The 24801-nt window shown below is 44.3% G+C and overlaps 1 protein-coding gene across 1 annotated transcript in view; it reads right to left on the bottom strand.

Annotated features, from left to right (window-relative positions):
• NOL6 (nucleolar protein 6) overlaps positions 1–24801 on the bottom strand; it is a 109912-nt gene that overhangs the window by 69341 nt on the left and 15770 nt on the right. Inside the window, exons 5-11 of the mRNA XM_073618408.1 lie at positions 24398–24566; positions 23328–23459; positions 21727–21893; positions 20481–20601; positions 16811–16869; positions 13189–13290; positions 2487–2602 (exon numbers count right to left, since the gene is read on the bottom strand). Of these exons, the coding sequence (XP_073474509.1) occupies positions 2487–2602; positions 13189–13290; positions 16811–16869; positions 20481–20601; positions 21727–21893; positions 23328–23459; positions 24398–24566 (866 nt within the window). The remainder of the gene's footprint in view (positions 1–2486; positions 2603–13188; positions 13291–16810; positions 16870–20480; positions 20602–21726; positions 21894–23327; positions 23460–24397; positions 24567–24801) is intronic.

Raw genomic sequence — 24801 nt, 5'->3', positions numbered from 1 at the left:
AATACTGAATTTAATCCGTTTTGGAATAAGGCTGGAGCATAACAAAATGTAGAAAAAGTGAAGCGCTGTGAATATTTTCCAGATGAACTTTAAAGCAGAGAAGGCAACAGGCAAAAAAAAAAAAAAACACTAATGACTAATGGGGAAGAGGGGTTAAATAGCAGTGAGCAATGCTTGGGGGGGTAACACCACTGCCATCAATGCTGTGGGTTATTATGGCCATCGTAATGGAAGGCTCCAACTTTCACTTTAGTGAGCAAAAATGCAGCAGAACCAAAATTTTCAGGTGTTACAACCCATTCCTTTCGCATGGGCTGCCTAGCTCAACGCAATGTACCTCAATGCACCGTTATTGTGCTGCCCTCGCTAAATGCGAGGAGCTGAACTTTAGGCCCCCTATTATTATTTTCACAGCTCTATAGCTACAGCTTGCCTTGAAAATGTTGGTACAGTGCCGGGGGTCACATTAAACATGTCACATTATTATACAATTTAGCTCCAGAAAGTTTTGCCCCCATTCATGACCAGGCCATTTTTTGCTATTCAGCACTATGCTGCTTTAACTGGAAATTTCACCGTCATGCAGCTCTGTACCTGCAGGAGATTTAAATCTTTTTTTTTCACCCAAATAGAGCTTTCTTTTTGCCATTTAATCACCACTGGGTATTTTATTATGTAAATAAAAAGAGACCAAAAATTTAGAAAAAACACAATTTTTTTTTTACTTTTTGCTATAAAACATATCCCATAACAAATCTAGTTTCTTCATAAAATTTAAGCCAAAATGTATTCTGCTACATGTCTGTTAAAAAAAAATCCCCATAAGTGTATATTAACCACTTAAGGACCGGGCCTATTTTTCAGACTCTGTGTTTACAAGTTAAAATCATTTTTTTTTTTTTTTTACTAGAAAATTACTTAGAACCCCCAAACATTATATATTTTTTTTCAAACACCCTAGAGAATAAAATGGCGGTCGTTGCAATTCTTAATGTCACACTGTATTTGCGCAGAGCTCTTACAAGCGCACTTTTTTTGGAAAAAATACACTTTTTTAAATTAAAAAAATCAAGACAACAGTAAAGTTAGTCCAATTTTTTTTTTTTTTTTTTTATTGTGAAAGATAATGTTACGCCGAGTAAATTGATACCCAACATGTCACGCTTCAAAATTGCGCCCGCTCGTGGAATAGCGACAAAGTTTTACCCTTAAAAATCTCCATAGGTGATGTTTAAATTTTTTTACGGGTTACCAGTTTTAAGTTAGAGGAGGTCTAGGGCTAGAATTATTCCTCTCACTCCAATGATCGCGGCGACACCTCACATGTGTGGTTTTTGAGCACCTATGCGGGCACGACTTACGTATGCGTACGCTCCTTGTAATAGAAAAAAAAGCATGACAGGACCTCCTAAATATGAGATGTGGGGTTAAAAAGACCTCAGATCTCATATTTACACTAAAATGCAATAAAAAAAAAAATATGTAATTTGAAAAAAATATAAATATTTATATTTATTTATATTTATAAATATAAATATTTAGGAGCTATGGGCGGAAGTGACGTTCGAAGTCGCTTGCGTCCTCCAATGCTATGGAGCCGAGTGGGGGCCATCTTTCCCTCACCAGGCTCAGAGGAGAGCGGACGCAATTGTCTCCGCCGCTACGGACGGCTACGGTAAGCGGTGGAGATGACCGGAGCGCGGCGGGTGACTCCTCTACTGTCACCGATAAAAGTGATCTTGCGGAGAATCTGCCACAGAGACCACTTTTATCTGAAAGCAGACCTCCCACTTTAGAAGATACTGGGTGTTATGGCAGCTATCTGCTGCCATAACAACGATACTCCTCTTCAAACTGCCGACGTATAACCACGGCGGGCGGTCCGTAAGTGGTTAATTAGTTCGCGTGAAAGTTAAAGCATCTACAAACAGTGGGATTTATACTGGAATTTTTTTTTATTTTAAAACAGTAATGGCGGTGATCAGCGACTTATAGTGGGACTAAGATAATGCGGCGGACAATCTGACACTAACTGATACTTTGTGGGGAAATAACTGACAGTGACACTAATACAGTGATACTACTATACATTGTCACTTTACTAGTGACACTGGCTGGGAAGGGGTTAACATTTAGGGGCAATCAAAAGGGCTAAATGTGTGCTGTTTTTACTAAGCAATGTGCCGGGGGAAAAAAAAACAAAAATGGCACGTTGCTGCTGTCCGTAGAGAGCGCTGTGTTTTTCACCAGCAAAGAGCTCTCGCCTGTCATTCGCTCAGCAGGTTTCGGCCATAAATCATTGGCCGGAACCGGCGATTGGCTTGTGCTGTAACGAATGACCACACAGTCCCAGCGCGGGTGGCCCCCCTCCCTGGAAATATTGGATCACATACATGTAATGTGATCCAGCACAGCCGAACTGCCATGTAGCCATGCGCCTACAGTGAGTGGTTCCGGAAGTGTTTTTTTCTGTATGGTACACTTACTGAAAGACGTGATCAAATGTCCTAATGAAAGGTTTGCGGACCATGAGGAGTAGGAGGAAGCCATTGGTCCTTGTGTCATCCAGGTGCCTCAAAGACTCTTTTGCTTCAAACTGAATCTGAAAACGACAAAATAAACAAAAGATTATCTTGGGTCCACATTACAAAAAAAAAAAAAAAAAAAAAAAAAAAAAAAAGTCTAAAAGAAAAAAAAAGGCTAAATAAAAAAAAAAAAAAAAAAAAAAAAAAAAAACACAACAAACAAAAAAAAACAAAAAAACGCTGACGTGGTCAAAAGGAACCTGTGCTAAGAAAAATATGTAGCCTATGTGGACTTTCTGAAAATGCTATCGACTTAAAAGTGAAGTCAAAGCTTTTGAGCTACAGATGTGTTTCAGCCACAGGCCACGTGTCGGGAATCGGGGCTATAAAGTGCCACTCGAGTGACATCTCTGCTGACATGGCGTCCAAGGTGGCGGCACCCAGCGGCAATCACAGGGCTCTCAGGTGTCTACACAAGGGAGGATTTTACAGGTCACATAACATGCATAAAACATATTAAATGCACATATAAGATTTTAGTGGAAGATTTTTGTGGAAAGGAATGGTCCTGCTGACAGGGTCTCCTCTAAAGTGGAAATTTAATTCAAAGTAAAGTTTTAAAGCTGAATGCCAGCAATTCAACTCCTTCAAGTGAAGGCACACAAAGAGTTGAAGTGATTGTAAACGATCACCTTGTAAGTCTGATCATTGGAGGAGAGCACACCGAGTTCCCGGCCCAGCTAGAGAACTGACCATGGTGTGCTCTCCTGCTTGGTGTGGTCAGTTTTTAACAGGAAAGCAGAGGGACTGGCAGGAACACCAGGGATTTCACATAAAGGAAGCAATACAAAGAGAACAGGGGACTTTCTCATACAAGTACATGGTACAGCAGGCATATATCAGGAATATGAAGTTTTAAGTCTAAGAGCTGCATGACATCTCCTGAGCTTATATTTACATCTGCCAGAAGATGGCCATCGCTGTATTTCTGGGAAGCATCATGTCTAAGCATCTACAACAATACAATTGGTGCAGCTGCTATGCCTGCTCCTCTCCTCCTCCTGCCCAATCACAAAAGCCTTTGTATTAATTACCGTATTTATCGGCGCATAACACGCACCCCAATTTAAGAGGGAAGTTTCAGGAAAAAACTTTTTTTTTAAATAAACCACTTTGAAGCAAAATAATGGTTAGTGAGAATCAATGCAGCCTGATTAGTGCCCATCTGCAGCCTGTTCTGCGCCCATCTCCCCCATTAATGCAGCTCACCATCTCTCATATTAAATCACCGAGCCGTCATCTGTTTCCTCGGCTTTCAGTCGCCAGTCACATACACAGTCCCGCCTCCACCATCGGCATTGGACCAGCTCCTGTGATAGACAGAACACTGGTCCAATGCCGGTGGCAGACGCGGGACTGTGTGTGTGACATGCGAGCCGAGTTAGAGCAGAGAGAGCCGAGCGAGCGGAGGGGAGATGACGGCTCGGTGATTTCCAGCGGCACTTGTCCCCCTCCTTCCCCTCCGAGGTATGCTTTTTGTTTTCCCATTTCCTAGCCAGTGTGAAGGAATGTGATGTAGATAATAATAGTAATCTGAAAATGTCTATTTTCTTATGTGCATACATATTTTTCTCCTTACTCATTATATAAGTATACAGGTTTGCTCTGTTCCTATATTTTCTCAAGATGGCGGGTACCCCCTACATCCCACACATCAGAAGAACGCGGAACTGAAGATAAGACCAAAGACAGCCAAACCTCGTTATGAAAATTCTCCATCTTCTTTATCTTCTTAACCAATGAGATGTACCTATTAGACTAACATAGCAATGACGTATTTGTGTGTATAAAACATTAACACCGCCTTGAATAAATTAGAAGTGTAACAGTAATGCTGCTGAGCGTGTCTCAGAGTGTTTACTTTTATATGCATGCATATCAACACTTTTCAAATTAGAGACAGCAGCAGATAACCTTGGGCTCGATTGGAGCTCTTAATCATTTCCATAACAGATGGTGCCGAAACCCGGGACCTCAGGCTACAGTCGAAGTTATACCGCGACAAGCATTTGGGCGTTAATTGATTGATGAGAGTGGGGTCTTTGCGCAGCCCTAACAGTACGGTAAGTTTGATTTATATTCTTACCACTGTACGACTCTCTTATCTTTCGGTTGACGGCTGGATTCTGTCGGTATGCTGAGACTGTCTTAGAGGCAGGTATTTCCTTGCCTGAGGTGGTTTTAACGAACCTGTCAATGGGTTTCTGCTGACTGTATTTGTTCACTGTCTGCCATTCTTTGGGCTGCGAAACTCAGCAGTCTAAGGGTGCTACATGCGTGAATGTGTGGTCTCATCTCCAGATGAGCTGTCGGCCTCTGGAATGAGATTGTTTCCCTTGTGGCAAACGTTTATAGATGGGTGTACTCTGGGTTCGATGAACCTTTGAGGGTTATCTCAGCTGCTGGCTTTGCAGTCTGAAACTGTTACAGAAGTCTCACCCCAAGACGAGTTGTCGGCCTCTTGGTGTAGAGCGGGGAAAAAAAAAAAAAAAAAAAACGTCTATAAACGGGTTTATTTTTGCAGGGTGGTCTGCCCTTGTGGTTATCTTAGCCTGCTGAAATTTTGCAGTTCGAAGAGTGGCAGGTGTAATGTCCTGTCGTGAGTGTATTTGTGGTTTACTGTTCGCTATACACAAGAGGGGTTGGGGTGGGGACTGGTTAAGGTCGGAGGGGGGGCTGCCCGGGGGATCTGTTGGGTCGCGGGCTGTAGCTCCTCACTACCCCTGATGTGTTTGTTCTTGTTCTGAGATTAACCGTACATTAGTCTTATGAGCCCCCACCGAAGGAATTTGCTGATAAGAACGCTGAGAAAAATATTAACCCCTTGGTTGTACGAGAGAAAAGAAAGTGATATTGCAAAGAAGATGTTGAAATAGTTAACAAAGTTGAAAGAAGTGGCGAAAGTTATGTTGCTGAAGAAAACAGGGAGAAAAATCCTGTGTGATAAAGAAAATTGGATAAAGGAAGTTAAGAAAGATGGCAATTGTATTATGTATGTGTATCACAGAGCTGATGATATGTTGGAACTTGAAACAAAGGAGGGGAGAGACAGCACTGCCCTCTGTCTAACAACCACTCCTTTCTCACCACCCAAGCACAACCCACTGTGACAACTCAGCCCGGCGGCCATCTTAGTGCACCCATGCCTTCACTTTCTACCCAGTCCAGTGCACTTCCTGCCGGCGGCCATCTTGGTACACCCAGTAAGCTTAAACAGCCTGTACCCAGCCCTCCCTGTTTTACACCAAGATGGTTCATACCACACACCTGTCTTCCCCAATACGGGAGCATCACATTCCCAGGCCGGATATGTTAATGATGAAGAAGCATCTGAGTGGGAAGCCCGACAGCAGGCAGCAAGGCCACCCACTGATTTAACCCCCAATCCGGCTCCAGACTCTCAGTTCCCAGAGGATCTCAAACACATGCTGGCAACCGTAAAGAACAGTGCCCCTTGCCAGCCCCTGCCCCAACAACAGTCTCGGTTACCAGAAGGGGCACCAGTGATGTATGTCGCTTTTACTCTATCACAAGCAGCGGCCTTAGTGACAAGTCTGCCTGACCCAGAGAAGCAGCCAATTCCCTTCTACCACAGGATAGTGCAGATACAAGAAACTTAATCAGCTGCCTGGAGAGACTTGATCAGCCTATGCCATATCAAAACAGGATATGTCTTTTGGCCAGTCTTGCAGATGGCCTTCAATGATGCCTGCCTGACAAGTGCCACTTCCTACACCTCAAGCGTGGAGTTCTGTGCACAACTCCATGACTGGGCAAAGGAGAAGTTGACGGATCAGAAGACCACAATCCAAGATATTACCCAAGATAAAGGGGAGTCTGTGAAGAAGTATCATGCTAGACTCTTAAAGGCACACACACACATGTTATCAACTGCTTTTGTTTCAGGGCTCAGAGAGGATATCAGAAAAGGCCTGATGGTGGCCCGCCCTGAATACCGTTCAATGAAAATGTCTGATTTATTGTTGGTGGCCAGAGGTATAGAAAATCAAAAAGGTAAAAAACCAACGCCCCTCATGGTAACCCATGACGAAGATCCCGCCTACACTAGTCCACCACCACTGCCCAATACCAGGGAAAGGATCACCTGTTACAACTGTGGGAAACGGGGTCACTTCAGAAAAGAATGCAGAGCCCCAAGATGTCCCAGACGAAAAACCTACCACTTTCCTCATTGACAGGGGTGCAGCCAAAAGTGTGTTGAGGGCGGTGAACCTGCCTAATAATTCTTTCCTTTCCACTTCCTGATTTGCTTGCCAGATTTGTGGTGTCCTCTACATGTCCCTTGAATCTACTAGGAGCTGATGTGTTGTCCAGACTACAGGCCTCAATCAGGACACGCCTGAAGGGGGGATGAAGTTACATACTCCCCTATCTTTAGAAGACTAATCTGCTTTGTGTTCTCTGCCTCTCCTGATGACACTTAATAAAAAAAAAAAAAAAAAAAAAAAAAAACTTCAAGTTCAATACTGCAGGAAGTACTTGACAGAATCCCTGCGTGCCTATGGTCCACAGGACCGGAAGACAACGGTCACTTAAAGGTGCCACCAGTTTCAGTCAAGCTAAAAGAGGGCGCATCATTGCCCCGGAAACCACACAATAACCCCAAGAAGAGAATCCTAAAAAGAGAACCAGGTACCTACTGTGGATGCCTTTGACTGCAAAATACCTCACAGAGGTGGACCTTACAAACGTTTTCTTCAGTGTCCACCCTCACCCCTCCTGCTGGTACCTTTTTGCATTCATCCACGGAAAGAAACGGCAACATACCTAAACAGTTGTGCCACAAGGGGCACAGAACTTTCCAAGCCAGTTTGCAAAAGCTATGGCTATCATCCTTGACACATGACAAGAGGAACACCCGGAAGTGATTCTCTTCCAACATGTTGATGACCTTCTCTTTTGTGCAGCTGACTTACCCCCTGTTGAAGTCACCTCAGAAAGCCTGTTGTGCTATCTTGCCAACCAGGGCTGCAGAACCACAAAGCCCAAAATGCAGTGGTGTTCAACACCTGTCATTTTCCTTGGACTAATTTCCTAGTGCAGAGCATGGATTCCAGAAGCCTTCCTACTGATGCTCTGCAATCAGACCCCTTCCAGATGTCTCCTGAAGAAATATCTAAGTTTGAGGCCCTCAAGTGTGCCATCTCAGGCGCTAGGGCTCCCAGACTACGACAAAACGCTCAAGCTCTTTGTATCCAAACGTCTGGGACATGCTGCAGGTGTACTCACCCAATCACACGGCATCAGCCTACGCCCCATAGGATATTATTCCTGTCGGCTGGATGAGGTAGCAAGAGGAGGCCTATTGTGTCTGCGAGCTGGATTTGCTACACAAGCCTTGCTTGACAAAACTTTGAACTTGGTCCTCGGACACTGCCTCATTCTGCTTGCTCCCCATGACGTTGTTGCCATATTCAACCAAGATCCAGCCGAAACACTTGTCCACTACCAGACACTTGAGACTCCTGTGTTCCCTCCTACTGGACAGCATTACTCTATTAAGTTGTCAAACACTGAACCCTACCACCCTTCTTCCACTTCTCGAGGGGGGAAAGGAGGAGGAGTAGAGTCTTGACTTGTTACCCCATGACCACACAGGACACGCGGTCACCACTGAAAACACTGTTCTACAAGCTGAAGCCTTACCACTGGTGATGTCTACACAGGAGGCAGAGCTGTAAGCACTTACTACAGCATGTAAATGGGCAGAGGGAAAAAGAGCCAATATTCATATGGACTCAAGATATGCTTTCAACATTGCCCATGATTATGGTGTTATCTAGAACAGAGGATTCCTGATGGCTGCAGGAACACCTGTGAAAACTTGATTGATGCCTTGCTTCTCACCACTCAAGTGACTATTCTGAGTAAAGCACACGACAAAATGAACTCAAAGGAAGCTTAAGGCAATCATTGAGCCAATACAGCTGCCAAACAGACAGCTGGTGGTCCACGGGAAGTGGACAGCAGGGTGGTAGAAGAAGACCACCCCGTGCTTACCTTACAGACTTTCCCAGTGGACAGAGTTTATCTAAAAGAACTACAGGAAACAACAAGTGCGGATAAGAAGGAAAGCTGGAAACGGAGAGGAACAACTCTCAGAAATGGACTATTCGAGTGCAACAAGAAGCCTTGTCTACCCAGGAGTATGTACCCAGCCGTGGTGCAATGGGCACATGGAGCTGCCCACTTGACAAAGACTTTTATGAACTCTCTTATCAACAAGTGTTGCACCAAGAGTTACTCCACTGACCGACAGCTTCTGCAGATCATGCATTATCTGCACCAAATGTAACCCAGGATGCACAGAAGAAGCACAGAAGAAGCACCTGGCAAAAGCCCTATACCCCATTCCAGAGGATGCAAATTGATCATTCTCAAGTGCCAAGAAGTGACAGATTTGAAAACGCCCTAGTGGAAGTGGTCACGACTGCCAGGACCACAGCTAAGAAACTACTGAGTGAGATAGTATGTAGATTTGGGGTCCCAGAGGTGATATTGAGAGATCAGGGACCAGCCCTAACAACAACCCTTACAAAAGAGAATTGGGCAGCACTGGGGGTTCAGTTGGCACTACACATCCCATACCACCCCTCAAAGTAGCGGGAAGGTAGAAAGGATGAATGGGACACTAAAAACAGGATGTTAAAGATGGCCCAAGAGACTAACATGAGTTGGCCCATTGCCCTGTTCAGTGTCAGACACACCCCCAGGGGAAACATGCCCTATCCCCTTATGAAATTTTGTTTGGTTCAGCTCCCAGACTTGGTTGTTACTTTCTACAACAGTTACAGTTACAGTCTGATGTGTTGACTAATTATTTAACCACATTATCACGAGAATTAACCTGAATGCATGTCCAGGTGTTTTCTTCCATTCCAGATCCTGAATTAGATACAGGAACACACCAACTACTGTCTGGAGATCCTTGAGCCAAGTTATGATGGTCCATTCCAAGTTTTGGTGACCACAGCCACCTCAGTCAAGTTGGCCAGGAAGAACACCTGAATGCACGCTTATCACTGCAGGAGAGCGTGTTTTCGGGTGCTGCATATCCTTTTTCTGTTTGATCTAGGGGGGAGGGGCCCAGGAGGTGGCCATCACAAAAATGATAACATAATTACATTTTGGTGTAACTCTTCAGGTACACATGTGACCATCTTTACCTTAGATTACTGTGACATAGTACCTTGTCCGTTTGACCCTTCATGGTGATGCCATTAGTACAGTGATATCCCTGACGGTAAGGACATATATGTATGCCACACAGACAGTTACTGGGGACAGAGTTGTGGTTTCTGTGGGGGCCAGTGGGTTGGAACACAGGGCCAGACTGGGCGACCACAGAGTGCATTAGACAAAAAAGATGAAAATAGAAAGCCCCATATCCTAACCAAAGATACCCCTGATACATACACTGACCCGATGAGTTTAAAGCCAGGGATCTGGTAAAAGCTGGTTTTGAGTCTTTGATCCCCATAACAACTGTCAGCAAGAATGTAGATTGGATTAACTACATATCATGGTTATGCAATAGAGTTTGTCGATCAGCATACCTGTCTCCATGTGTTCATCTCTAGAGACCAGCTGACCCTCACCTGACTGCTTTTGTAACCTCTCCTCTAAGCATGGCCCCACCCCAGGCCCTATCAGGGAACCCTATATTAACCTGTGCACTGCAAGCCAGCAGTGCTGATCAACCACTGTGTGTTAGCCTCTGTGTGTACTTGCTGTGTTTCCTACATCTGATTCCGGTTACCGACCTTGGCTTGTACCTTACTTTCCTTGTTGTTCCAGTCTGCTGCCTCCTTCCTCTTCTCCTGTAGTGTGAGCGTGAGCTGTGAGACCCCGGGGGCCGCGACCTGGAGCCAGACTGCAGCGCAGTCCATCCTCACCACTAGAGGCTCTGGTGAACACCTGCTGGCTCTTAGACTCCGCGCCCTGGGGAATCTATGCTCTAGCTCCCAGTGGGATCTATGTCAGTGATCCAGTAGACCTGATTCCTGAACCTCCCAGGGTTCAATCCGCAGCAGTCAGCCATAGGGACCACTACCTTGCGGTGCATTCCTGATCCCAACGGTGTGCATCTGTCACCCAGCCTCTAGGTGACCTGACACTACACATATTATAACCAACAGAGATGTGTAAATTACACTAAAGATGCCCTCCAGGGAATTGCTGACCAGTTAGCCCCCACTTCCTACATGACATTCCAGAACCGGATGGCCTTAGACATGGTGTTAGCCGAGAAGGGGGGTGTCTGTAAAATCATAGGAAAAAACGGGAACCTGTTGTACATACATTCCTGATAATATTGGCCCAAATGGTAAGGTTACTTTAGCTATAAAGAAATTAGAAGATCTGTCACTAGAGTTGAAGAAGAACTCAGGTATCACAGACCCATGGGACCAATATTTTAGCTGGATGAGTGGGTGGCAGAAGGTGCTCGCCCAGATACAGGTAAGGGTATTAATAATCCTGGTTCTTTTAACCCTGATTGTATGCTGTATTCTACCTTTCGTAAAAAGTTAATGAGCAAGGCTGTAGACAATAGCACACCTACATTTCTCCACCAAGAAGAAGAGGACCACCTTATGATGGAAGATGACAAACCCTTCACTCCTCTACAGTCACTCCCTGTCCATAACCTCACAATCCTATAGGGTTATAGGGATAGATAGCGCCTGACTGCACCTCTCCAGCTGTATCGAGGAGGGAAGTGAACAGTTGCTGCCCAATTCTATATACAGCCTAAAAGAGTTGCTGAGGAGAAGGGCCAAGCCAAAGTGGGACCTTTAGTATTAGGGACAGGAAAGAGAAAATAGTCATTTTAGGGGGGATTGTGAAGGAATGTGATGTAGATAATAATAGTAATCTGAAAATGTCTATTTTCTTATGTGCATACATATTTTTCTCCTTACTCATTATATAAGTATACAGGTTTGCTCTGTTCCTATATTTTCTCAAGATGGCGGGTACCCCCTACATCCCACACATCAGAAGAACGCGGAACTGAAGATAAGACCAAAGACAGCCAAACCTCGTTATGAAAATTCTCCATCTTCTTTATCTTCTTAACCAATGAGATGTACCTATTAGACTAACATAGCAATGACGTATTTGTGTGTATAAAACATTAACACCGCCTTGAATAAATTAGAAGTGTAACAGTAATGCTGCTGAGCGTGTCTCAGAGTGTTTACTTTTATATGCATGCATATCAACACTTTTCAAATTAGAGACAGCAGCAGATAACCTTGGGCTCGATTGGAGCTCTTAATCATTTCCATAACACCAGGATTTGGGGTTAAAGAATCACAGTCACATTATTGTTTGTGTTGGACTCTACACAATTTTGCATTCATTGCACGTATTTGTTTGCACATATCTGTATTCACAAGTTGGACTATATGCAATGTTTTCATTTATTGCACCCACTATTGTGTTAGCGCTACATTTTTTCCCCATAAGACCCCTTTCACACTCAGCCACGGCCGCTCTAGTCATTTTAGCGGCACTTTTCGACCGATAGCAGGGCGCCTTTAACCCCCGATAGCGGCCGACTAAAGGGTTGAAAGTACCCGTGTTGCAGCGCTGTCCATTCATTTCAATGGGCAGGGCGTTTTGGGAGCGCTGTATACACCGCCCCAAAGATGCTGCTTGCAGGACTTTTTCCAACGTCCTGCAAGCGCACCATCCCAGTGGGAAAGCACTCGGGCTTTCAAACTGGGGAGGCATGGGAGGCATTTTTCAGGCGCTTTACAAGCGCTAAAACGCCTGAAAAATGCCTTCAGTGTGAAAGGGTTCTTAAAGTGTAAGTCCATGCAAAAACTAAAATCCCTGCATCTATAGACACCATGGATCTAACACTAACCTCTCTATCCCTGTAAAGAATAAAATGAGTATGCATACATTTTTGGAAGCCGATCTGACCCACTCCAACTCAATCCCACCCTGTGCTGTCAGCCACAGCTTCACTGTGTAGGCGGGTGCAGAGGAGACGAAGGACAACGGGCGCCCCATAGTAACTCTACGGGTGACGTCACTTCCCGTTCATTTCACAGCCGTTGTCAGCCATGTCCTCCTGCAGAGCTTCCGCCACTGGAGATCAGGTTGGAGCGGGTCAGATCGGCCTCCAAAAAGGTCAGTGTTAGATCCCTGGTGTCTATAGATGCAGGGATTTTAGTTTTTGCATGGACTTCCACTTTAGACACTAGGCAAAAACACTGAGCTGTGCATTGCAGATAAGGCCTTTGGCCTCCGTCAGGGGGTGGCCCCAAGGATATGGTTTTAGGATGCATCTAGCATTCTACACTGAAGACTGGCAAAGAATTAGGCATAAGTGACATCAAAACCACCCGTCATGACGATCTGGCTGTGTTCTTCAATTGATGGAAGAGAAATTACATGTTTGGTGCAATTTGGTGCAAAATTACTATAGTACATCAATGATACTGGTGGAGCTAGAGAGCTTATTATTATTATTTTTTTTTTTTTTAATGATGGTTTCATTCTACTTTAATAATCATTCCGGCAGCAGAAATGTACACATCCGACCCTCACTTGCAATCAAATCAGTTACCTGTCTGTACTTTGCAGCTGTCATATCGCCACACAGATTCACCAATCCCAGAGGATCCACAAAGACAACTTCAAACGCCCGGTGAAAATCAGCAATGGAGGGCTGAGTGAAAGAAGAAAAAAAAAAGAAAAAGAGCAAGGGTGCAAGGAATGAAAAACAGTTATATTAAGTAAAATTTTATTTAAAAAACAATTAATTAAAAAAAAAAAATTATAATTAAAACCAAACAACCCTGAAATATCAGCAGACAAAAGCATTTAATTTTTAGATAATATTTATCTTAGACTGCAAGTTTTTTTTAGGCAAGGTTTGTACATACACATAATAGCGCTGTCACAGCAATGACCTTACACATTACAATCTGATTGTACAATCTCCTTTAAATCTACCAACAAATATGTATACAAGACACTACCAGACTGGACAAATTTTACCACCTGCCGACCAGGCTCTAGCACTTTTAGTTTAAATTTGTATTTTTTTTGCTAGAAAATTACTTATAACCTCCAAACATTTTTATTTTTTATTTTTATTTTTTTTAGCAGAGACCCTAGGGCAGGGGTAGGCAACCTGGGGCCCTGCAGAACTACAAGTCCCATCATGCCTCTGGTAGTATTTGTAACTGCCAGCCTTGCAATGTCTCATGGGAAATGTAGTTCCACAACAACTGGAGGGCTACTGGTTGCCTACCCCTGCCCTGGGGAATAAAATGGCGATTGTTGCAAATTTTTATGTCACACAGCATTTACACAGCAGTTTTGCAAATGCAAATTTTTTGTAAAAAAAATATATGATTTAAAAATAGAACAAAGTGCAATAGTTACCCCAATTTTTTGGTATAATGTGAGAGATGTTACAAAAATAACAAAAAAATAACAATTTTGCACGCTCGTGGAATGGCAACAAACGACGATACTCTCTATAGGCGACACTTTAAACACCTTCACAGGTAATCTGTTTACAGAGGAGGTCTAGCGCTAGAATCATTGTGGCGATACCTCACGTGTGGTGCGAACACCAGTTACATATGTGTTCGTAACTTATATATGCGTTCGTCTTCTCTACGTGTCCATGGAGAGATGAGGGCACTTTACTTTTTTATTATTTATTTTACTTTTTATACTGTTCATTTAATTTTTTTTTATTTATTTACTTTTTTTTTCCATTACAAGGAATGTAAACATCCCTTAGTAATGAGGTATGACAGGTCCTCTATGTTGGGATCTGGGGTCAAAAAGACCCCAAATCTCTGATAAGTGAAAAATCCACCTAAGGGTGTCCACAAGGAATATATTGTAGCATAAACTGAAAACTCTAAGTATTTATCATAGTTCCCTACAGACAGTATCTCATTTTCTTTACATGGTTTGCTTTTATTGTTTTTTCCTATAATTTCTGTTTGACAGATAATGCCATGTACTCCAAGCGACCAATATATGGGTCGCTTTAGGAGTTCCTGAACTCACATCAGACTAGCCTGCCCACAGTATGCTCCCAATAGGGGTGACAGGCTTCTCCTCTGACTGAGGATACCCCAACATATCATATTAGGAACCATGGAAAAGTATAGAAAAAATATAGAAATAGTCTATGTATATTCCGTTTACTGTACAGGTCTTGCTCCTGAAATGTACAATGTATTGGTTTACAAATGCCTTCTTACTGTACTTGTGCATCTTGACATTTTAATAATAAAAAATTTAAAAAAAAAAAGACGAAAAAGAAGGTTTTTGATCTTTTACTTTAGAATAAAATAAATAAATAAAAGATTATTTTCTTCTGGCCTGGACTGGAAGTGATGCCATGACGTCGCTCCAGTCCTCACCAGGCCAAGGAGGCGATCAAAGAGGATCTACTCCTTGATTGCTTACAGGAGCAGCTGGCCGCACCGCTGGATCGTTAATCAGGTGAACCGGCGGAAACGGTAAGCCAGAGAAACACCAAACGGGAGGGGGAGGGGGGTTGGAGACGTCCCTTCCCGCTGCTTTGGAAAGCTTTTATGAGAAAGCCAGCCGCCGGCTTAACCACTTAAGGACCGAGCCTCTGAGATTTGTTGTTTACAAGTTAAAAACAGTTTTTTTTTGCTATAAAATTACTTAGAACCCCCAAACATTATGCATTTTTTTTCTAAGACCCTAGAGAATAAAATGGCGGTCGTTGCAAAACTTTCTGTCACACCGTATTTGCGCAGCGGTCTTACAAGCGCACTTTTTTTTTGGAAAAAATACACTTTTTTGAATTAAAAAAATAAGACAACAGTAAAGTTAGCCCAATTTTTTTTTTTTATATTGTGAAATATAATGTTACGCCGAGTAAATGGATACCCAACATGTCACGCTTCAAAATTGCGCCCACTCGTGGAATGGTGACAAACTTTTACCCTTAAAAATCTCCATAGATTAAAAAAATTCTACAGGTTGCATGTTTTGAGTTACAGAGGAGGTCTAGGGCTAGAAATATTGCTCTCGCTCTACTGATGGCGGTGATACCTCACATGTGTGGTTTGAACACTGTTTTCATATGCGGGCGCTACTCACGGGTGCGTTCGCTTCTGCACGCGAGCTCGGCGGGACGGGGCGTTTAAAATTTTTTTTTTTTCTTATTTATTTTACCTTTTATTTGTATTACACTGTTCTTTTAAAAAGAAAAAATTGTGTCACTTTTATTCCTATTACAAGGAATGTAAACATCCCTTGTAATAGAAAAAAAGCATGACAGGACCTCTTAAATATGAGATCTGGGGGTCAAAAAGACTTCAGATCTCATATTTACACTAAAATGCAATAATAAAAAAAAAAAAAAAAAAAAAGAGCTATGGGCGAAAGTGACGTTTTGACGTCGCTTCCGCCCTGCAAAGGTATGGAGGCGGGTGAGGGCCATCTTCCCCTCGCTCGTCTCCATACCACACACGGAAGAGGACCCGCCTCCGGAGCCGGCAGAGGGCACCGGAGGCACTGTGAATCTGCCGCAGAGACCACTATTATCGGAAACCGGACTGCCGGCCGAAGAAGAGGATACTAGGGTTATGGTAGCTAGCTTCTGCCATAACAAAGATATCCCTCTTCAAACAGCCGACGTATATAGGCGTGCGGCGGTCCGGAAGTGGTTAAAAAAAACCATACCGGGGTTATGGCTGACATCTTCAGCCACATTCCGGGTAAACCACTGGCAAACCGCAATGTATATATACATATTTCGGTCGGTAAGTGGTTAATACACTGACCTTTGCCTCTTCCAGCTTTTGCTGGCATCCAGGCTGCTAGAAAGGTCCCAGGTGAAGTGCAGTTGCCATCACTCCTCCTGGAACAGGAGCTGGTGCTGCAGAGGAAGGATCAGTTTATGCGGCTCCTTCTCCCTCCACATCCAGCCTGCTTCCTCCGCTGCCGGCTCCATTCACTCTGATGTTCTGGGATGGCAGGTCGGTGACCCATTGAATGCGATCCAGGCTTGCTGACCCGCCATCCTAGAGCAATGGCCTTGTGCTTCCCTGGTTTGTGGTCACAGGTTGAGCACCCCTGCTATAGGACAGAATACAAAAATTGCATCTATTTATTGTAAGGTATATGGCCAGTCCTACAAGGCACACACATGCACAATGATGCCTCATGACACCTGCACTTACCAGGGACATACCGCTCGATCTGCACATGGTTATTCCATCAACTGTCAGGTCCGTGTTGGCTGTAAGTAAACAAGACAATCACTAAAAGGCTAATGCGGGCATTAAAATATAAGTCACACCACAAAAGAAAAAAATTAGCAGATGGTGAGCTTTTCTTTCGGTCATTCTTCACTATCCTCCTATCAACATGTTCCTTGCACTGCACTACAACCGATGGTCTTCTTGTGAAAAATCTCCCTCCTCCAGCCTGAGCTCTGCTGTATATAGCAATTGGCCGATACCAGGTCAAATTCAGATTACCGCACTGCACCCTTGACGGCGTCAGAATGGCTCCGCTGCGCGAATCGTCATAGCTGCTTTAAGGGGTGTAAGGGGCGCGCGCGCCGCCACGTCACTGAGGGGCCGATGCACGTGCCCGTCAGCCGTGATGTCCGCTGTGCACCCGCGATCGCTCCTGACAAAGCCAGGACGGGGATGTGTGTGTGTGTGTGTGTGTGTGTAAATTACGTTCAAATCCACGTTCTGGCAGGGGAGAGGAGACAGATCGTGTGTTACTAGTATGTAAGAACACCGATCGGTCTCCTCCCCCAGGCAGTCCCATCCCCCCTACAGTTAGAGAACACACTAAGGGAACACATTTAACCCCTTGATCGCCCCCTAGTGTTAACCCCTTTCCTGCCAGTGTCATTTATACAGTAATCAGTGGCTATTTGTAGCTCTGATCGCTGTATAAATGTCAACGGTCCCAAAAAAAGTGTCAAAAGTGTCCGATCTGTCCGCCGCAATGTCGCAGTCCTGATAAAAAAAATGCTGATCGCCTCCATTACTAATAAAAATGCCATAAATCTATCCCCTATTTTGTAGACACTATAACTTTTGCGCAAACCTTATTGCATTTTTATTTTTACCAAAAATATGTAGAAGAATATATATCGGCCTAAACTGAGGAAGAAATGTGGTTTTTTTTATTATTTTGGCATAATTATTATAGCTAGAAGTAAAGAAAACTGTGGGTTTTATTCAAAATTGTTGGTCTTTTTTTTTTTTTGTTTATAGCGCAAAAATAGCCCAGAGGCGATCAAATGTCACCAAAGAAAAGCTCTATTTGTGGGGGGAATAAAAAAGGACATCAATTTTGTTTGGGTACAACGTCGCACGACCGCACCATTGCCAGTTAAAGCAACGCAGTGCCGTATCACAAAAAAATCGCCCGGTCAGGAAGGGGGCAAATTCTTCCGGGACTGAAGTGGTTAAATGGAGACGTGTGTTCCAGTGCGTTTTACCGCGTTCCAGTACAGTTCAGTGCAGTGCACACAAAAAAAGTAGCATGTTCTACTTTTTTTTTTTTGGAACTCGCGGCACTGGTTTGAACTATTGAAAGCCATTGAAAACCATATGTGAAAAAAGAAAACTAAAGCGCTGATGTGGATTCTCTATAAAATAGCAAAACACCAAAAAGAAATGTGTAAGCTGCAACCAACCAATTAGTGCTGTGACACCTGTTGCTATAGATCAAGATAAAATATGTTGGTGCGCTTATCAAACTATCCAATGTGCTTTTGATGCAGAAAAAAAAACGCACTGGACCGCATGTGGTGCGAACTGGCCCTCAGTGTACTGGGGACCAGTGCGGCTTTGATGCATTCCAGTGCACTGGAACAAATGTGGTGTGAACTGGCCCTAAAGGTAAATTAACCTTTTAACCACTTCAATACCGGCACTTTCACCCCCTTGCCTGCCCAGGCAAATTTTCAGCGCTGTCAAACTGAAAATTGCGTGGTTATGCAACACTGTACACAGAATTTTCATCATTTTTTTTTTGAGACAGATAGAGCTTTCTTTTGGTGGGATTTAATCGCCACTGGGTTTTTTATTTTTCGCTAAACAAATAAAAAAAGGCCGAAAATTTTGACAAATAAAAAAAATAAATAAAGAAGGTTTTTCATACATTCTGTCATAAAATTTTGTAAATAAGTATTTGTTTCCCTGCACGGATGAGGAGGCACTGATACGAGGCACTGACAGGCATCACAGATGGGCACCGATTGGCAGCAACTAACGATTATTTTCATAATCAATTAGTTGGCCGATTATTGTTTCGATTAATCGGATAAAATAATTCAAAAAAATGTAATATGCCATTTATTCGGTTAGTTCAAACAATATTGAAAAAATGGAGTGTTACAATCAAACTGCATCATAACATAACTACTAAAGTAAATTCCTCATTCATTATTGACAATGCATTGAGGGGGCCGGCCCTGAATGGGAGAGGGGACCGTACTGGAGGGTGGGAGGGAGTTAGCTAGTTTGGAGACCAGGCGTTAGAGGGAGCAGGTTGGGAGGGAGGGAGTTTGGAAGAGAAGCATGTAGGACAGGAACTGGACCAGAGGGGGTTGCGATAGAAAAGGAGTTTGTTTAGACAAGGGACCAGACCCATAAGCGGGAGAGCGGGCTGGAGGAACTGGACCGGAGTGTGGGAAGGAGAGGTCTGTGTATTCCTCAAACTGACACCAATGATGGGGCACTACCCCACCCCAGGAACACCACTGATGGGGCACTATCCCCCCCACCAGGAACACCAATGATGGGGCACTATCCCCCCCCCCCCCCCAGGAACACCAATGATGGGGCACTATCCCCCCAGGAATACTTATGGTGGGGCACTTGTCATTGTACGAATGTTTTGCCACTGTAAGGCGCTATCTTATTGCAGCTCCCGCTTGACGCTCACCGCTGCTTCTCTTCTCTCTCTTCCCACGATGCCAGCAAAGTGGGTGGGGCTGAGAATACACCGCTGACGTCAGCGAGGAGGAGAGAGGTGGACGTACCCGGTCACATGAGCGCCACTATGAGAAAGAGGCTTGTACACAGGGGATTGTGTAACATTCGGATGGAGCTAGGACTGACAGGCAGGGAGGAAGGTGCGTGCAGACCAACGAATCGACAATGAAAATCGTCGACAACGATTTTCATTATCGATTTAATCGATAAATCGTTTCAGCCCTAGTGGGCACTGATTGGAAGAACTGATTGCCAGCACTGGTGGGCACCAATTGGCAGCACTGATAATCAGAAGACTCAGGACACTCCCCTGTGTGGCTCACGTGCTGTCATCATGAGGTGAGGACTGCCAATAACCAGCAAATACTGTTTACACTGCGATTGGACACAGCTGCCACATGGTAAAGAGCCACTGTGATTGGCTCTTTAACCTGATCTGTGATCAGCTGTGTCCAAAAGGATACAGCGATCACAGATCCCTGCCGATGTGCGCCGCAGGGGATCATAGATGCCCTCCCGGCAATGCGAGCTCACGCTGTAGCTGTCTGTCGGCTATAGCCCAGGCAGGAAGAGGTTAATAACATACTAATGAATACAGACCTCCATTAATGTGCGTCTCTTGTATCTGTTTGGAGTTTATTTTAGAATGTAAGAGTCATATTAAAAGACTCTCTAATGTAGACACTGCAATAACCGAAATGTATTAAGGGACAGTACACGGACAGATCAGCTCCGAGTTGTATGTTATACTAAAACACACTGATTAATAATGCACCATCAGTAAATTCATTAATATCCAATATCATTCAGACGAGTGGTAAGTGCAATAAAAAGAATTAAATAAATAATACGGTAATAAAAAAAGGAAAATGATTTGAGCCTATACCCAAGAATTGCAGCGTGATCCTCAGCACCTGATGGCCGCTCATCGTTCGAGTAATCTTGTTCCTGGAGAGAAGATACGCAACAAGCATCGACGCCAAGAAGCCATTCAAGCTGCCGTAACCCTGGAGGGACAAGACAATACATTCACTATAAGAGAAAGCTCGCACCACTCTTCTAAATGTGGAAAACAGAACAGATGCTGCTTCTAATTAACCCTTTCCCTGCCAATGACATTTATACTGTAATCAGTGGCTATATTTAGCTCTGATCGCTGTATATGTGTCGATGGTCCTAAAAAAAGTGTAAAAATCGCCAATCTGTCCGCCGCAATGTTGCAGTCCCAATAGAAAAAAAAAAAAAACACAATAGATCTATCCCATAGTTTGTAGACGCTATAACGTTTGCGCAAACCAATCAATATACGCTTACTGCAATTTTTGTTTACCAAAAATATTGTAGAAGAATACATATCGGCCTAAACTGAAATTTGTTTTGTTTTTTACATTTGGGATATTTATTATAGCAAAAAATAAAAAATTGCGTTTTTTTTTTTTAATTGTTGCTCTTCTTTTGTTTATAGCGCAAAAAATAAAACCCGCAGATGTGATCAAATACCACCAAAAGAAAGCTCTATTTGTGGGGAAAAAAAAGGACGTTAATTTTGTTTGGGTGCAACGTCACACGACTGCGCAATTGTCAGTTAAAGCGACGCAGCGCCGTATCGCAAAAAAATGGCCTGGTCAGTAAGGTGGTAAATTATTCCAGGCTAGAAGTGGTTAAAGTGGTTCTAAAGACGCCAACATTCTATGAATTGAGATAAAAAAAAAAAACCTTCTGGGTGCAACTCCTTCCCCCCCTGACCCATCTTGATCCAGCGATATGCATGAGAGCAGTGGCTCTCCTGGGTCTCTCCTCACTCGCTCACAGCAGGGGGGAGCAATTGGCTCTTGCTGCTGTCAATCAGCCAGTGAGCCAATGAGGAAAGAGTGGGAGGGCAGGACTGAGATGTGCTCCACGTGTGAATGGAGTGCTATTTGGGAGCGAGGCTGCACGAGTACCCACATAGCAAGAGGCTTGCTACCGGGGGCAAATTGGCAGGGGGGGGGGCCAGGACCACAGTCAGTGGACTTAAAAAGAAAATGATCCGGGCTGCTCTGTGCAAAAGCACTGCAAAGAGCAGGTAAGTGTAACATGTTTGTTATTTTTTTTTAAGGTCACTTTAAGGTTGAACGTTTCACAGATCTTACCTTGTCAAGCTGCCGTTGGCGCAGCCAAACCTTGAGAATGAAAATGGCATCTCTCATGCCAGGGAAGTCGGTGATGCAACTGGAGAGGTGGTGAAAATGCTGCTCCAAAGCCAGGTCCCACAGAACAGCGTTGTTATAGTGTGGTGTTGGAGGCTCACTGGCGCTCTCTGTTGGCCACATGTGTATAAAAAGAAAAAACACAACACACACCACAAAGGTCATTAGTACTGAAATAAAACTTACCGCTAATGTTACAAGCTCAGCAATTTAAATGGAACAATAAAATAAATTAGTAGGATGTGCCAGGTGCCCACTATTATGGTCAACAATATTAATATCTCTCACAATTACTTCTCACAATATCTCAAACATAAATAATAAGTGGTAAACAGTAAGAAATCTCCAAGGAATGCAAGTTGAAAAAAATAAAATTATAAAATCATATTTAAAGGGGTTGCAAACCCTCGTGATTTTTCACCTTAAAGTGACACTAAAGGTTTGATTTTTATTTTTTAAAAATAACAAACATGTCATACTTACCTCCACTGTGCAGCTTGTTTTGCGCAGTGACCCCGAACCTCGACTTCTGCGGTCCCCCGGCGGCTCTCCTAGCTCCTCCCTGTCTCAGATAACCCCCTGGGAGAAGCGCTCTCCCGGGGGGGGGGGGGGGGTGTACCTTGCGGGCGCGCTCCCGAGTCCTGCATTCGGCGTCCATAGCCGCTGAGTGCAGGACTTGGCCCCGCCCCCCAGGTCAGTGGATTTGATTGACAGCAGCGCGAGCCAATGGCTGCGCTGCTATCAATCTATCCAATGAGGAGCCGAGAAGCCCGGGCATTGATCAAGCGCGGGACTTTCGAGGGCTCAGGTAAGTAAACCGGGTGGGGTGGTAATCATCAGATGTTTTTTCACCTTAAAAAACATGAACCTTTACAACCCCTTTAATGCATCCTCCCGTTTTACTCACCAGAGCCTGTTCGTTCCCACGGCGGAGACACGCTTTACCTCTCTCCCCGTTGTCTCGGCTCTTGATTGGATAGATTGATAGCAGCGCAGCCATTGGCTCCCGCTGCTGTCAATCAACTCCAATGACGTGGGCGCCGGGGGGGGGAGCATTTGTGTGAATGGACACTAATAGATGGCACAGATGGGTAGCACTGATGAGGTACTGACATGTATTACTGATGGGCACTGATTAGCACTGTGGTGGGCACCTGTCCTGGGAGCTGCGCTGATAATCAATGTGTTAATTATCAGCGCAGACCCCCCCCCCGACAGGGAGAGCTGCCGATCGGCTCTCCCTGTCAGCTTGAACCAAGGGCCGGCATGTTATTCTGCTGGACATTATATGACGCCCAGTCAGGATAACTGAACCACCGCCCGACCGTCAATCTGCTATAGGCCGGGCGGGAAGTGGTTAATGGGGGTCTGTGGAATGCACGCCTGCTTCCTCAGACTCCCAATAAGTAAAAAAAAAAAAAAAAAAGTCTAAAAAATGAATGATGCACCCAAAGCACATTTTATTGATTTTTAAATGTATGCCAAAAAAGAAAAAAACAGCTGTGAATGTACACACATATCCAAACTGGGAGCCCCTGGCTTACCGTCCTGGTTACTCTTCTCCATGTACCAGGCCGTCCTCACATTGTTCTTGTTTGGGGAGAAGCGGCTGGATTTGAAGAAGCCGGAAGGAAGACAGACGTGAACACGGACGGTCACAAATTGTTCATCTTTACCTGGAGGGAGAAACAGTAAAATACAGTAAAATACATCCCTTTTTTCAGTTTACCGGGACACAGAGCTTATAAAAAAGGTGAAATACAGTATTTATAAATCCGACAAACTGTTTAGATGTTGAATTTTATTGCTTTTATAATTCAACATGTAAACAGTCCGTCGGATTTCTAAATACGGTATTTCACCATATAAGCTCCATTTACTGTTAAAAATAAGTGTGAAATGCAAAACTCCGGTGGGTGTAACAAGATGTCCGCTTGCCCCCTTCTCAGTGTACCCTCATTGTGGAGGAGTGCGGGGTGTAGCAAGATGGCGGCAACAGAACATCACTTCTGTTACCAATTCTGACGGGTCTGATGAAACACCTGCATGATGTGAACACTTCCTATTGGATGTGATCCAGAAGAGGATGGATGGCATCACAGCAACACTGGATCGGTGCACCACCTGGAATCGGCAGAAGACACGGGCAATCTTTAGGGGGGACTTAGGGGGGAGTATACCTGCCTTCACAAGATAAGAAGGAAAAAAAATGCCATAGTACCATGGGTTATTGGTGGGTGGAAGGGTGTTATAGGTGTGACTATTAGCTAACAGGGCTATCTATTTTTCCAGCATCTAAGCAGCTACAGCAGACACAAGGGTAACACTTTTTGGAGGGCTATCACTGCAGAAAGTGGGGCGTTGTCGTCCTATCTAAGGAAGCACTGATCCAATGGTTCCAGTGGCAGGATCAAGCAGGTTTTACAAATTGTTCCGGGGGGGTATTAAAAATAAAATAAAAAAATAAAGCATGGCCAAAAAGATTTCTATCAGCCTATTCACCATCCCTGGACTTAATGAGCATTGAACCCTTGGCAGTGCGGGGAGGCCCACTTTATCTCTCACTTTAAAGGAGATCCTGTTCAATGCATGCTGTCGTCCGTCTCAAGCTTACCTTGGGGCCTCAGCAGGAGCAGGGGCTTTAAGTGGTTGCTGTTCATGTAGGCAAACGTTACACTGCCAAAAATCTTGCTTCGTGACAAATGGTGAGCCATGTGTGCCAGGTAGAGCGCCCTCTTCCGCAGGTAGCGCTGGTTCAGGTTGTCTTTCTCCTGGAGAATCTCCTGCAAAAGAAACAAAACGGTCACGCTGACTGGGGAAACTGTCAACGGGGACCTGAAAGTGACGTCATACACAGGCCAGGAACAAGAGGGGGAGGAGAGCGGCACTCGCTATGCCGGTTCTGGGCGCGCAGATGGGCAACCGAAGCCCGGCATACATAGTGGGGGGCTTGCGCAGGGTGGGAGCACTTTACCGAGTTATGTGGAAGAATTTGGGCGGCAGTTGGATAAGGAAGTA

The sequence above is a fragment of the Aquarana catesbeiana genome, linkage group LG01 (genome assembly GCF_042186555.1).
Source record: "Aquarana catesbeiana isolate 2022-GZ linkage group LG01, ASM4218655v1, whole genome shotgun sequence".
Taxonomy (NCBI): domain Eukaryota; kingdom Metazoa; phylum Chordata; class Amphibia; order Anura; family Ranidae; genus Aquarana; species Aquarana catesbeiana.
This window is presented reverse-complemented; position numbering and strand designations above follow the sequence as displayed.